Below are 16,290 nucleotides of genomic sequence, written 5' to 3' on the forward strand. Positions count from 1 at the left end.
CATCTGGGCTCTTTCCATAATTTGGCTGTTATTGATAATAATATATAATATATATAATATAGATATCAGGTTACATGTATCTCTTTGAATTAGTATTTTTATATTCTTTGGTAAATACACAGAAGTACAATCGCTGGGTCATATGGTAGTTCTATTTTTAACTTTTTAAATTTTTAAAAATTTTTAAAAATTTTTAACTTTTTGAAGAATCTCCATAATACTGTTTTTTCAGAGTGGCTGCACCAGTTTACATTCCCACTAAGTGTAAGAAGGTTCCTCTTTCTCTGAAACTTGCTATTTTTCACTTAATATTTTGTTTTGAAAATCTTTTAGCTATTTCAGAGTATCACACTTTAACCATTCCTCTGCTAATGGACATTTAGACTGTCTCCAATTTTTCAACATTACAGACTTCCTGCAATAAAACATCTTTTACATACATATCTCTGTTGTACCTGCATGTACCGATGCAGATACCTAGCAACAAGAATAGTGATTTTTAAAAGGAGTATATATCTTCAATTTTGAAATAGCCTGCAAAATTATATTTCAAGAAGGTAAAAGCAATTTCTTTTACAAATGATCTTTTTCTCCACAATTTTATCAATCATTGGTATTTTTTTTTAAGATTTTATTTATTTATTCATGAGAGACACAGAGAGAGGCAGAGACATAAGCAGAGGGTGAAGCAGGCTCCCTATAAGGAGCTCAGTGCGGGACTCTGATCCCAGACCTCAGGATCACGCCCTGAGCCAGAAGTAGACACTCAACCGCTGAGCCACCCAGGCGTCCCAATCACTGGTTTTAACAATCATCTACATTCATGCTAATCTGCCCATAACTGATAAATATCTTTGTTTCAACTTGTATTTCATTATTAATGAAATTATGCCTCTTTTCATATGGTTATTGGTTTTTAAGGTTTCCTCTTCTGAAAACTGGCTTTTCATATTCCTTTTTTTTTTTTTTTTTAAGATTTTATTTATCTATTCATGAGACAGAGAGAGAGGCAGAGGGAGAAGCAGGCTCCCCACAGGGAGCCTGAAATGGGACTCTCCTGGGACTCCAGGATCATGCCCTGAGCCAAAGGCACTCAACTGCTCAACCGCTGAGCCACCTGGGCATCCCGCTTTTCATATTCCTTGCTTACTTTTCTACAGGATTTATCTTTGTCACTGATTTGTAGGATCTGTTACATAAGATTGAATATTTCCCTGAACTCATTTAACATTTGTTCAGTGTGTTGAAGTATAAATGTATTTAAGTTTATTTTTAAAGATTTATTTATTCATGAGAGAGACACAAGAGAGAGAGAGGCAGAGACATCAGCAGAGGGATAAGCAAGCTTATCCCTGCAGGGAGCCGGATGTGGGGACTCCATCCCTATCCCAGGATCATACCTTGAGGCAAAGGCAGATACACTCAGCCAGAGCCACCCAGGAGTCCCTGTATTTGTTTATATACTCATACCTATAGCCCCACCCATCTCTTGAAATCTCTGTATTAATTCACTAGGCATTTATTAGGGACTCTTATTTACATAACATACGTGACTTATTTTCTTATTTGAATGCTATTTTTGCCCTTTATTCATTAAATATTTTTAAAATAAATATTTAGATTTTTCTATTTAAATGATTACTTTTTAAGTTTGTTTGGCATTTCATCTGGTCCAAGAATAGATCACTTTAGGATTTCACCTATTTGAAATGTGAACTGTAAGATTATCTTTCAACAGAAAAGACCTGTAACACATGTCTTTATATCATAAAGTATCCATAGTAATGTACTGATACAATGACCTAGTTTAAATGAGTAAGACATACTAAACACATAAAAGTGTTAAATAACATTAATTGTACTCGTTAACTCTTTCTTTTCATCAGATTTCTTACCTGCTGTAAACTGAGAATGAGGGTCTTGGCACACTGAATTTTATCAATCTGTCTGGTTTTACTCAGTGTTTCCTTAATAATATCACCATAGTCATTGTAATACTGTGAGAAAAAGAAAGAAAACACAGATTTAAAATTACTGAAATTTCATGAGACAAATAGTGAACTGGTGAAAGAATGTAAAGGGGGAGCTCAGAAGTGTTTAATTTCTTCATCTTAAACATATCAGAGATAAAAGATACTGTCTAAAGTTGAAGGAATACACATTTGATATTTAAGATTATTAAGTAACTAACATTCACTGAAAAACTAGGAATTCCAGGAGGGGAGGAAGTGACATATGTAAATAAAATTCCTTATTCTTTGTAACATGGCTTCAATAGCACTTTAAAGTTGACAAATAAAGAAACCGAATGTGGGTAGAAACTTCATAAAGAACTAAAACCAAAACACTTATTTTTTTTTTTAAAGATTTTATTTATTTATTTATGAGAGACACAGAGAGAGGCAAAGACATAGGCAGAGGGAGAAGCAGCAGGGACTCCAGGATCACGCCCGGAGCCAAAGGCAGACGCTCAACCGCTGAGCCACCCAGGTGTCCCAAACCAAAACACTTAAAATTGCTTGTCTGTGGGTAGTGGACCTAAATAAAGGGGAAAGGTAGATTGGTGTAACAGACCTTTCATTTAATACCTCTGTGTACTATGTCATTCCCTGCTCCCCAATATGTCTATATATTACTATTCTAAGATAAAAAATTAAAACACTGACTTCTTCAATAGTGACTGAGAAGTATTTAATTTCTTTATAATTCAAATTTTTTTTGACACAGGTTTTAAGAATTTTTCTTGTGAGTAAATAATTAGGAAAAACCTTATTTAAAACCACTAAATCTGGATATTATTTCCAAGCTAAAGCCTAAAAACCTATGAACTAGGTGAAGAAGTGAGTATATTAGCTTGGCAATTGGGCTTTTATAATTTTCAAAAAGATGGGTATGTTTCCATGATGTGAGGTGTAAAAAAGAAAACGATATCTTAATATACTGAGGTGGTTCAACAGGCACATCTCCAATAAATTAATATTTGCAGTGGTCACATGGAAAACTGGGGCAAAAAGCCTCATAAACTGAGGATATAAAACAAAGAATAGCAAATAACTATTAGAATATTCTCAAAAAATTAAAGCTTATAATGAGCAGAGGTGCAAAAATTGCTAAGGATGATAATAAGTTTTGGATAAAGCTCATTTCTTGAAACCAACACAGTACTGTTAAGGGATAAAAAGGAAAAACCATTGTAAGGTCATATTCATGCACTCAAACTGTGTTTACACATTACTTTAGGAAGCCTTCTCAGGTGTCTTTCACTTAAGTCTCTCTCTCTGTTTTATGCTTACTTTGTAATTTGTACATCTACTACTATAATAATCATGCTGAGGCTTTATGGTCAAATGGGAAGAGCTAAGCTTTGAAGCTAGACAAACCTAGAATCAAATTTCCGTCTTTGCTACTTATAATAGTTAAATGACCTTTGAAGGTTACTTAACCTCTTGGAGCTTTAATTACCTTATCTGTAAATGATGATATTTCCTACCTAAAAGGATTACTGAAATCAATGAAAATATGTACAAGCCTTAGAACAGTGTCTCAAACATAAATGGCATAGAACACAGGCAGCCACTCATTATTACCATGCTACATAATATTATGTTTGTATTTCAGTTTCTCTATCATTCTATAAGCTCCTTAATGCAGAAATCACATTTTTTAAAGATTTCTATCAGCACAGGGCTCATACTGCAGTTGTTCAGCAAAATATGATGAATTAGTTACTATGTCACAACTAGAACTGGACTGTAACTAAACATGGATAAAGACACAAATGAGTGAATCAATGCGGCTTGCGGGCAATATTCTGAACATGGGCAAAACACTATTTGTGACAGAAGAACAAGGCAAAAACAGATGTGCCTGTCATAAAGATTTTTGAGCACTACTTTTTTGGAGGGTCAGAAACAAAATGGAGCTTAAGGAAAGCAGAGCAAACAGCCAGGAAGGTAGGTACCTATCAAAATCCCGTCCTATAAAGAATGGTTTAAAACCTTCAACACCTTCTTAACGCCCCTCAAGAAAAAATCTAGGCTTCACACAGCATATAGTTTAGCGACACATTCTTTAAATCTCACCTCTGGCTCCAATCTCATAAGCAATCTATCTGGCTACATCAAATTACTTGCATTTACTCCCAAAAATTCACATTCCTTTATGTCTTTGTCCATGAACTTCAATCTGCCCACAAGTCCTCCCACTACTTCTTTGCTTACTAATTTATGCTTATCATCTTGGACTTAGTTCAGAAGTCACTTCTAAGCAGTTTCTATTAATCCTTCTATTTCTTTAGAGTTGGGTGTCTCTTATGTATTTCCCGAAACCCCTATGCATACCTCTATTATACGATATAATACAATTGTCTAATTGTTGACAATCTTCAGCTTTAGACTACTTAAGAGCAGGAATTTTATTATTTTTTTAAAGATTTATTTGAAAGACAGAGAGTGCAAGTAGTGGGAGGGGCAGAGGGAGAGTCTTCAAGCAGACTCCCTAGCCAATTGCAGGGCTCAACTCCAAGACCCAAGAGATCATGACCTGAGGCAAAACTAAGAGTCAGATGCTTAACTGACTGCGCCACCCAGGTGCCCCTAGAGCAGGAATTTTAAAAATCTTTGTAACTTTAGTGCCTGGCAGGCGGCATGGTACTTAGCAGACATATTTATAAAAATGTCTTGAAGAGATGTCATAAGAAAGACTAGGTTTCTTCCATGTTGATCAAGAGGCTTTATACCTCATGAAAATAAGATGTTCTTTCAATAAATGTGAAGATATTCTACTTCATGGGGTTGATATAATAGTATAGACTGACGAAAAGCTTATAAGCTATAAAAGAGAGAAATCTTATATATATCAGAAAATCATCAACAATACATAGTTACCTGTCAATTTAGTTTATTATCTTTTCATTTTTAAGTCCAGATTTCTGTACCACTTAGATGGAAGGAAAAAAATAAGACTATGAAACTATACCTTCATGTAGTGTTTAAAGATGTCTGCAGCTGCATGCATGTCAACAATATCATAAATGATAAGTTTGCTGAAGGCAGCAAGTAGATTCCTTCTTTTATGTAAGGCCTCAATTTTATTAGCTTCATCTTCTTCATCACCCTCTAACCACAGAAAATAAATTGGTTATGAACTTTGGCTCTTCATCCAAGGTAAAACAATGTAGACAATCTGTATAATCAAATACCAACTTATAACTTTACAAACAGTACTATTCAGTTTTAAGTAAGATAAAAACTGTTACCTGAACTGATTATTTTAGGGTGCTATTGTTATACACTTAAAAAAAAAGATTTTTTAATTTACTCATTTGAGAGAGAGAGAAAAAAAGAGAAAGCATAAGCAGGAAGAGGAACAGAGGGAGAGGGAGAAGCAGACTCCCCCACTGAGCAGGGAGCCTGATTCAGGACTCGATCCTAGGACCTTGGGATCATGACCTGAGCTAGAGGCAGACACTTAACCAACTGAGTCACCCAGGTGCCCTAGTTATACACTTATTAAACATTTAGTAGGTACAAAGGTTCTTACCATCTAGGAAACTGTCATAACAAAGACTAAGATAAGCAAACCACAGATAAGTTTTTTTCTTATATTTTTATAATATACTGTTGTCTGTTTACCTTAAAAATGCTATCTCTTCTCATTTCAATATTCTTTATATGCTACTAGCTGTATTTCAACAGAGAAGAAATTTCTGGAAATTTTTAAGATATAGGGAAAGGCTTTCTTTTAGAAGGAAATATGTGGGGAGTGATGGAAATAAATAGAGATGTTAATTTTCAGTGCTTGTCCTTAACATGGTTACATTATCAGCATGATATATTTTGCAAACCATTTATATCTACACACACACACACACACACACATGCACGCACACACACACACATATATTTTAACTGTAGGCTCCACACTGGGTGAGTGGCAAATACAGGGCTTTAATTCATGACCCTGAGATCAAGATCTGAGCTGAAGTCAAGAGTTGGACGCTTAACTGACCAACTGGGATGCTAAACCACCCAAGCTGCCCCTACACATACACAATTTTTAAAACAAAGCTTTCTATTAAATTCTTTCAAAATGAGTAGTGTTTCTTCCTCAGGTGTTTTTTTTTTTTTTTTTTTTTTTTTAATTCTCAGGCCCTACTGGTGTGTCTATTTTAAATCCTAGAAAAAATTTCTTCACAAGGCTTCAGATGTTGACACATTTGTTAAAATGTGCACTTTCTCACGTCTTGGCTTGCCCTTAGTTGCAGAGTGTTCTTTCTTTCCCTCTTCACATGTGTATAATCATGGAAGAACTTACTCAACTTCTCTCTTTCCTTTTTACTAATTGGTCCTGCTGTGAAGCACCATTGCTTTGAGAAGTTGGAAATCTTTTTGCTTAAAACAAGTAGTAAATAAATTTTATCTCCTGAGATTAAAATGGACCCTAAATAGAGACTTTGTTTCACAATTTAGTGTTTTCTAAAATGTTCTGTTAAGTAAAAAATACTCTAATAGCACCAAGTAGATCCACAGATCAGATATGCTACAGATCCTAACTCATCTATTTCACAAATAAGCTAAGCAACACTTATTTACAATTATTTCTATTTGGTCTAATTATGCTACATTATTATTATGCAGGTTTGGCAAAATTTTGACTGGTGAGGTTTGATAACAATCTTTTAATACTTAATATCTTATATTTTGTTAATTTAAGTAATATATGATGACTATTCAGGAATAGAAAGGAACTTGGATGTTTTCCTTTAGAAAAATTATGAACCTGGACATAGTTCAATTAGAAACATAACTATCTGCATATATATTTTACATATGTGGGAAATAACAAATGTACACAATTACTCATTATAGCATAATTTGTAATAGCAGAAGACTGGAAATGAGCCAAACATCAATAGGAGGTGGATAACATAAAATATGCTATAAACAATAAATTACTTTGTAGCTATTGGAAAAAGAATAAAGAAGCTCTATATGTAGTGTCAGGGAAAGACCTCTAAGGTACTGTTCTAAAGGAGGGAGACTTCACTGTGTACATTTTCATTCTTGTTGGTTTCTGAACTACAAGAATGTAGTAACTCTATTTTTATTTATATTTTGAGAAAGAGAGAGAGAAAGAGAGAGAAAGAAAAAGAATCTTAAGCAGAGTCCACGCCAAGCATGGAGCCCGAGGCTTGCCTGATCTCACGATCCTGAGATCTTGACCTGAGCCAAACTTAAGAGTCACTTAATAGACTGAGCAACCCAGGTACCCTTTTAAAAGAGAGAAATTCTACTTTTTTAGAGCTGAATTTAAATTATTTCCTGATATCTTTTGGGGTTGGTAAAAAAAAGGTCAACATTGACAAGATAAGAGCTACAAATACCCATGCTCTGGTTCTCCTCATCTTGGTCAATGAAAACATGATCCATTACAAAACTGAGGAGTTCAGACTGGAGTCCAGTATCTGGATTAAACACCAAAGGCTGAAGACCTTCTCTGCCACCTGTCATTAATTGGTGGCTAAATATCATCAGAAGATCACAGAGTAACATGAATGCCTGCAATGCAAAGGGAATTCATCAGTAATATATAAATACAACTACAAGTCAGATCAATGTTAATGAAAACATACTAAATTAAGTGCACCTCAATAACAATACCATAGCACAAATAGAATACTTAAATTTCAACTATTTAATTTCCAAACTTAATGAAATTACTTTTTCTCATTAAATACTACTAGTCCTATTTAAGACTTTTTCTCCCTAAATATAGTCTATTTCTTTTACTTGGCTGTATTAATTCAAAATAGTCAAGAGATTCTGATTTCAACTTAAAAAATAAATGACTTAAAGCCAACTCTGGAAATATGAAATTAATATAATAAATTATGACAGAGGTTAGAAATCAATCATATATTGCTTAATTAAATAATAAGTATAAAACTTAAGACAAACTGTATTATCCAAACAAATTACAATGCAGTACTCTAAACCTTAAAGCTACTACTTAGGATTCTTCTTCTTCTTCTTTTTTCTTAGGATTCTTCCTTAAAAAAATCGAATGCAAAACAAACAAAACAAAACCCCTCTAACATTTAAAACTGAATTTAAGACCATTCATATAGAAACCAGGATCTGAAAGCTTGCCAACAAATTTAATCACAGAAGGGAACTTTCAAAACATTTCCCTAAAAAAAAAAAAAAAAAAAAAATTTCCCTAAAGAAAAGTATTATAGTTAATGTTGTCAAATTTGCCCTATTTAATGAATAGCATGAAATAAGCCTATGTCATCAGTTTACTATAAATGATTTTGTTGTGGGATAACTGTGGACTCTGATAACTCAAAATCATTCACTTACCCCCTTCTAAATATTGATATCCATGGGAAAACATAATTTTGGTATGTATTTGGAGATGGTTGTATACTAGGCTATCCATCTCCAGTGAGAATCATGGCAGTTCATGCTCTGATTACACAATCATGAATTACATAAAGATACTTAGAAAGAGCCATTTGAAAAGGGGAGCATAAAGAGAATCCAGGAGAAAGTGTATATATATTTTATGGAGGCCACAGTTTGAAGTATCACCAGTGATGATGTAGAAACACTGAATTTTTGGTTTAAATGTCCTGAGCTAGGTACTTTCAGATAGCTCTGATGGGGTTCAGAAGGTTTAGAGAGTAAGATTTAGGGAAGACCATATCTGTTCTCATTTAAAGTTATATCCTGATAACTTTAATAGAGACCTGTGATAACCTACTTGTAAGAAGGGATAGCAAAGGGTAAGTACTACAGTATTCTTTAACTAGACCAACTAGCCATTTTCTATCCCAGTATTATTATAAAAAAAATGAAAAAAAGTATCTTGTTTTATATAATAGTACTTTATATAAAAGTACTTCCAACAGACTAGTATAATTAAACAGCTCACAAAATCACTTCATGGAAATGGTATTGCCTTGGGCTGTGCTGCCCTACCCAAGGAATGAAGAGTCTATTGAATTGATGGGATAAACCTACTTATACCCCTACTTTTCAGGTGCAGGGACTCAGGGATTCCTTGCGCTAAGAGACCTGATTCTGCTACCAAAGCCTGCACAAGTCTCTTCCCTACGCATACTGTATCACCTGTGTGTGTACTTGTTGGCCCCAGGGCAGATGTTTGAGGAGATAATGACAGAGTTTGGACATGTGGGCTGAAGTGTTTACATGTGTGTGTGAGAAGTTCTTCCAGCTCCCCAAACCTCCCTGTTTTAGGACAGAATTCTTAGGAATCTTAGGAATTATGGAACTACATCATTAGTACAGTATACTTGTCTAGGTAAAAAGACCTGTAACAAGTTAGTTAGCTTGCTTTGTTAAATTAAATATTCATTCATCTATACTCTTTTCCAGATTCCATAAATGTTAGGGACAGATTCGTACACTAAACTGCCATTAAAAATTACATCTTATTATTCAGTATATTTGTTTTTTATTGAGAGCTCTTAACTGATAATTTCTTACCTGTTCCTTCACTGGAGTATTAACATTAGATAGGCACTGTTGGCAAACAGCCAAAAAGGATTTCACTGTTTTCCTCAATACCAACAAATCCTCCTGTAAGACACATTCAAATTTGTAAACATGAATTACAATCTCCTAGAAAAATGATCCAGAAGAAATAATAAATGGAAAGTAGCCAATTGGTTTATTGTTAAGGAAATTCATAAAACCAACTTTGTTGTTGGGAACCAAATTATATAGTTATTTCCTAGTTATCCTAATGGAAGGGGCAGCAAAACTGATAATCCCAAACACTCAATTCTATTTAGCTTAGGAACGCTCAGTATAGTTTCTCCCAACATATTTTCCTTTATAAGTATGGTTTACTTGGGTTGATACTAAAATTATTAATCTTCCTAAATACATGTTAGTTGGTAGTATGGTGAGGGAGCACAGCAGCACACTGAAAAAAATCAATTAAGCAACAAATATATATTGAATTTCTCCCATATTCTTAGCACTCTGCAAAATACCAATGGGAGAAAAATAATTTTAAGACCGTCCATGCCTTCAAAGAGTTAACATCCTATCAGGGTATTAGACCAATCAGAGAGTAATTAAGTATTCAAAATTTTTGGTATTTACTGTAGCAAAGAGAGCTGAGATGGAGGGACCTTCATAATAGGATGGGCTCTAATTTAAAATTGAATGAGTGAACAGAATTTAATTAGATAGCCATATAACATTCAATGTGAAACATTTGAAAAGTATAAAAGGAAATTTAAATTTATCAAGCACCTAAATGTGTTGGGCACTGGTTTGAAGGGCTTACTGTTACATAATTTAGTATTTGTATTGATTAGAAGTAGTCATTATTAGCAAGGGTTTGAAACCAGACTGTCTGATGTCAGAGCTCATATTTGTACTAATGAGGAAGACACATGAAGATAATTCAGAATGACATAGATATTTAAAATAGTAATGAAGAGTTATTAAATTAGCAAAGGCGGATGATATAGAAATCACTTTTAAAGAGTACTCTATTAAACTAAAGTTCTTGAAGCTACTTTTTTTTTTTTTTTTAAACAGATGGCAGAACTCACTCCCTTTTGGGATCTTCACATCCCAAATAAAGATACTTAAAAAATTACACACATTTATTTCCTCTTGCTAAAATGAGTGTAGTATTTGGAAGAATAAGCTCATTTTTTTGCAGAACAGTAAAAAGAACACTGTCTTTAAAACCTTTATTGTTCCTGCAGATGAACATCCAACAACCAAAACTCAACATTCTTTGACCTTCTCTAATTTCAAAGATTCATTATACATTAGGGGAAACAGACAAGAGAACAGGCAGCTGCAATAGGATATAAGGAGTACTATGTTGGAAAGCCTAATCCAGAGTTAAAAGTAGTCACAGAAGGGTTCCCAAAGATGGTAACATGTAAGCTGAGTTTTGAACAACTAAAACTTATCTAGCTATAGTGAAAGGTATCTGACGGCACAAAATGTTCAGAAGCCTGAACACACTTTTGAGAGGCTGTTAATTTATTGCAACTAGGGCACAAATAGGGAGGAGAGAGCAAAAGAGAAAGCTGAAGAGGAAAACAGGATCCATTTCCATTTAAATAGAAGATCATTTAAAAACCCTTGTTAAGTCATCTGGGTATTATCCTAATGGCAATAAAGAACTACTATAAAAGAATTCTTTATCAGGAGAGTGCTAGAATTTTGTTTTAAAGAATCATATTCTAAGCAGAATGGAGAATGATGTGGAACAGGGAGGCTACTTAATGGTAAATACAATCTTCTGCTGAATGCTTATTATGTACCAGGTACTGTGTTCCATGGGCCATAAATTTAAATCTCACAATCACTGTATGAAGTGCTACTATTCAGATGAGGCAACTTAACTTCAGAACACCCATAGATTCTAAGTAACAGAGTAAGGATCCAAATATGGGGTTATCTGACTCTTCTGTCTAAAATCCATGCTCTTTAATCACTATTCTATGTTTCCTTACATATTAACAAAAGCCATAGGAATAATTTAGAATAAAGGCCTGAAAATAAAATGTTGGCAGTAAAGATGTGAGACACTTTTTTTTTTTTTTGACGTGAAACAGTTTGAGGAGAAATTAAAACAGCAGCATAGAACTTATGCACTAATCAGAATGGGGGACATTGATTAATCCTAAAGTTCTAGGTAGTTACCTATTAGGTGGATGATGGGTAAATCACCGAAATAGTTAACACACAAAAAAACATTGACCTAACAGTTCAATTTGGAGATGATGATCTGATATTCCTGAAAAATATCCTACTGGAGATGTGTAGTAGGAAGTTCATTACAGGAGTTCAAAGCCCATGGGAAAGAATTTATTAAGCAAGAATTAATATCTGAGAGTCCTCGGCATTTAGATGGCAACAGAAGCGATGGAAGTACACCAGATTACTCAAAGAGATTATGTAGAGAAGGTGGACAAAAGTATCTTGGGAAACAAAAATATATAACATGGCTGAGAAAGAAGAGCATGTGAAGAAATGTAAGAAATGGTCTGAGTAGGAATAAAAACCAGAAGAATATGGCATCTTCTGCAAAGAAAACACTAAAAAATGTTAAGAAAAAAATTAAAAAATGGATGTAGTAATTTAAATGCCACAAAGAAAAGACAAGCTAAGGATTAGAAAGTATCTCATATCAGCAATGATAAGGTTGTGAGTGACCTTGAGGAGAACACTTTCAGTGGAATTAAAAGGGCTGAAGTCAGATTGCAGTGGGTTGAAAGAAAAAGAAGTCAAACTCTTATAAAAAAGTTGGTCAAGACCCCCCCCCCAAAAAAAAAAAAAAAGATGGCTGCTAGAAGGGTCTTTTGAGATTGATGGAGGATTTTTTTTTATCTTTTCAATAGAAAAAACAAATTGAGAATGTTTGCTGAATAACTGAAAGAAAAACAAAAAGCAAGCCAGGCTACTGACTAGTTACGTGACCTTAGAAAACTTACGTCTCAGGATTATAGAGTCAAAAAAACTATAACTGAATCTGAATGATGAGGTTCTATGGCATTCTGTGATTCTGTTGAATTGACTCCTAGGCATTCCAATGAGAACAGATAGGTGCTAACTGGTTAAAACTCCTAGTATTCAAAGGATGAATGTTCACTGTTCCCTTGCTAGTACCTAGAATAGTGCTTGGCACATGGTAGGTGTTTAATAAATATTTACTGAATGAAATGTTAAGTATACATAATATAGATGATACTACAATCCTAGGGTTAAATGTGTAATGTGTTTGTTTTACCAAACTATGAACAGAGTTCTAAAAAATGATGCTAGGAGGTAGTAATGCTTATTTCCTTAAATTTCTTGGTTAGTATGCAAAGAAGCTGTCTAGGGAGCTATCTTTGGAGTTGGAGGCAAGTATTCCTTTAAAGGTCAATCATAAAGCAGATATGTCTTACACAAAATGACAACTTGCAAATTCATTTGAAAAGTTGTATACTTAACATTGCAAATAAGTAAGCAACCTACCAAAACTAATCAGAAGTATTTAAAGAAGAAATGAATGAGAAGGAACCAAAAATTAGAAGCTAAAGGCCTTTAGCTGTAAAGTTTGGACTAGATTTGGATGCAACCTAAATATTATTTGAGTGCTCAAGAAAGTTAATTGTAGTCAGATTCCATTAAAAGAAATACAAGTAACAATAGGTTTAGGTAAATGGAAAGAGAAACTGTATATTTTAACTAATCTTTATATGGTAAATCCCTTTAAGCAGCTGAGAGTAGAATTTAGGTTCTTGTGGATTTCAGAATATAGTGCTTTTTATTCACTGTACAATTTCCCACTTCATTATGCAGGCATCTTACTATATTTCATTTGATTTAAATAGTTGGAATTATGATTCCCAAGACTGTGATTGTGCTCAAGTTAACAGCCACTACTGGGATACATGGTAGTAAAAATCTTTAGAAATTTTCAGGATGTTAAACCAAAATTTTAAGAGGTTCAGAGTCTACGATTTTAAAATTCCAGCATTAAGGTAAGTTTCAGAGTTGGCTTTATTCTTAATGTCCTTTGAAAAGCAAGAATATATGATATTCAAAAGGGTAAGAAAAAGTAAGAAAAAAATATAAGAAGATGCTTAATAGGGCCAATAATGAGAGCTTAAACCACAAAACTTAGCACATTTACTTGAACTCCTTTTAAAATAAACTGTTGGCTGTTAAAAATTTTTTTTGGATAGATTTTATTTATTCATAATGTCCTTTGAAAAGCAAGAATATATGATATTCAAAAGGGTAAGAAAAAGTAAGAAAAAAATATAAGAAGATGCTTAATAGGGCCAATAATGAGAGCTTAAACCACAAAAATTAGCACATTTACTTGAACTCCTTTTAAAATAAACTGTTGGCTGTTAAAAACTTTTTTTTTTTTTTGGAAAGATTTTTGAGAGACACACAGAGAGACGCAGAGATACAGGCAGAGGGAGAAGTAGGCTCCCTGCAGGGAAGCCTGATGTGGGACTCAATCTCAGGACCCAAGGATCACACCCTGAGCCAAAGGCAGATGCTCAACCATTGAGCCACGGTGGTTGAGACACCCAGGTGCACCGCTGTTTTAAAGTTTGAGGAAACTTGTTACATTCCATATATTCTGGAATGAAATACCTTTTCTCCTGCTGTAATAGCTGTAAAGTCATTATGAGAAAAACTAAACATGCTTAACTTACACTGAATAAACAGGAATATTTTTATATGTAGTATTTTTTTATGGGCTAGAATTCAATAATAATAAAGTTAACATTTACTGACACACACTATGTATGTACCAGGCACTATTCTAAGCTTTTTGTGAATTAACTCAACTAATCCTCCAAACTGTGATGGATATTGGTATTATCATCACTCTCCCATTTTACATACAAAGAGGCACAGAGATGTTAAATGCAGTCCCAAAGACCAAAGCAGTTTGCCTCCATTCTGTGCTCTTAACCATTGTACTATAATGACTTTTTTCTAATAAGTGGGTAAATTAATATGTTGAGGAAAAAGACATTATGGATATAAGAAAATTGAAACTCAAAATACTCATATATATTTATATATAAACAAAAAAGATGGTCAACTCAGAGGACACTGAAAAACAACAACCCAAGAGCAAGATATGCTAGTTATCCAGACTGTAATTTTAAGAAACTAGAATGTTTAGGGAGTACCTCTACAACTTTGAACACTTACTTTACTTATAAAATCACCTTTGTAGCCAGAGTACCTAAATTATAGAGGTGAGAACTAAAGGCAGAGAGTGAAAAAAAGAGTAATCTCAGTACAGTATAAGCTATAATATGAACTAACTATATAGTACTTGTTTTCAAATGCTTTTTCCTAAATGGAACCAGTGTTTTCTTTTATTTTCAAAAAGTAGCTTGGCATCAGGACACTTTTCCCAAGTAGCTGTGGAAAGAATTTGAATGGTTTAGGTGATAAGATTATCCTGAGATTTAAGTTTTAATATCTTGGGACTACATTCTTTTTTATCCATTTTGGAAGTTGTCTCACTAGCTGGGCCCAAGTTTTTTGTTTTTGTTTTTCTTCCTGGTAGATTTTTTGAAACCAAGAATTTCAAGTAATTAAGATGTTTTACACTCTGGCTGGCAAAATCTCAACAATGAAAAACCCTGAATAAGGCTGGCATAATGAAGACAGTGAATTTATCATATAACTCATATAAGAAAGGAGTTTTCTCAAAGGCACAAAGGCTCTAACATCCTAGAAAAATAGATCTTAAATGTAGACTGTTCCTTAAGAACCAAGTATCTCAATATGACTACGATCAGTGAAGAAAGGTCAGAGTTTAGGTCCTATACACACACAAACATGTATCTAGTGTAGGTCTGGGATACAGTATACCAGATTTTGTCCTACAGTATAGCAGATTTTGTCCTCCGTCTTTATTTTGGAATAATAATGAAGGAAGTCAAGTTTCTCAGTTTGGTCACTATTTTTCTTCTGTACTGACTTCTTTAGCTTCCTTCATGTTTGTACATTTTTTTTATGTATCACAATTTTGTGTGTCTAGAGAAAAACCTAATTTAGTTGTCTACTTATCTATAGATATGAAATACCATTAAGATAATTACAGCCAGAAAACTGAAGCCACCGAAGAACTAGTAGTACATACACAAAACCAGTTCAACACTATCAATATATAACAAATACATATTTTAGAATGGGCAGCAAAAGAACAGAGAAGTTGTAAAATGAGGACCAAGACCAGGTCAAAGATGTTAGAATATGAAAATAAAGCCTGTGAAGAATTTAGTGATCAATTTTCATGATAAAGAAGGGGCTCAAAACTACTTACCCAGAATAGAAAAACAGGATTATTGACAAAGTCTCGTAAACAAGAGCAAGGGGTTACTTTGTGAGGTCAGGGATTGGCAAACTTTTTGTGTAAAGCGTCAGTCAGACTGTAGTATTTTAGGTTTCATGGGTCGTATAGTCTCTGTCCCAACTATTTTGCTACTGTAAGAAAAGCAGCCCAAGACAGTACATGAATGAACAAGCATGGCTGTGTTCCATTAAAACTTTATTATAAAAACAAAGGTCAGGGTATGGGTCCATGGGCTGTAGTGTGCCCAGTCTATACTGGGCTATAAAGCTCTTTGGAACATAAACTGTGTTATGTTTACTTGTACTTAGTGCCATTACTAACACATAATGAGGCTCATTATATTATTTTTCAGCCCAATTAAGTCATTATCAACATTAAATATGATAAAAACAAATGGAACTAAAT

The 16,290-nt window shown here is 33.8% G+C and overlaps 1 protein-coding gene across 4 annotated transcripts in view; it reads right to left on the reverse strand.

Moving 5' to 3' along the window:
- STAG1 (stromal antigen 1) overlaps window positions 1-16,290 on the reverse strand; it is a 393,362-nt gene that overhangs the window by 30,229 nt on the left and 346,843 nt on the right. For all 4 annotated transcript variants that reach the window (XM_038570965.1, XM_038570961.1, XM_038570962.1 and 1 more), the window contains 4 exons: window positions 9,513-9,605; window positions 7,385-7,559; window positions 4,978-5,117; window positions 1,896-1,997 (listed from right to left, as the gene is read on the reverse strand). In XM_038570965.1, coding sequence (XP_038426893.1) covers window positions 1,896-1,997; window positions 4,978-5,117; window positions 7,385-7,559; window positions 9,513-9,605 — 510 coding nt within the window. The remainder of the gene's footprint in view (window positions 1-1,895; window positions 1,998-4,977; window positions 5,118-7,384; window positions 7,560-9,512; window positions 9,606-16,290) is intronic.

This window comes from Canis lupus, chromosome 23 (genome assembly GCF_011100685.1).
Source record: "Canis lupus familiaris isolate Mischka breed German Shepherd chromosome 23, alternate assembly UU_Cfam_GSD_1.0, whole genome shotgun sequence".
Lineage (NCBI taxonomy): Eukaryota > Metazoa > Chordata > Mammalia > Carnivora > Canidae > Canis > Canis lupus.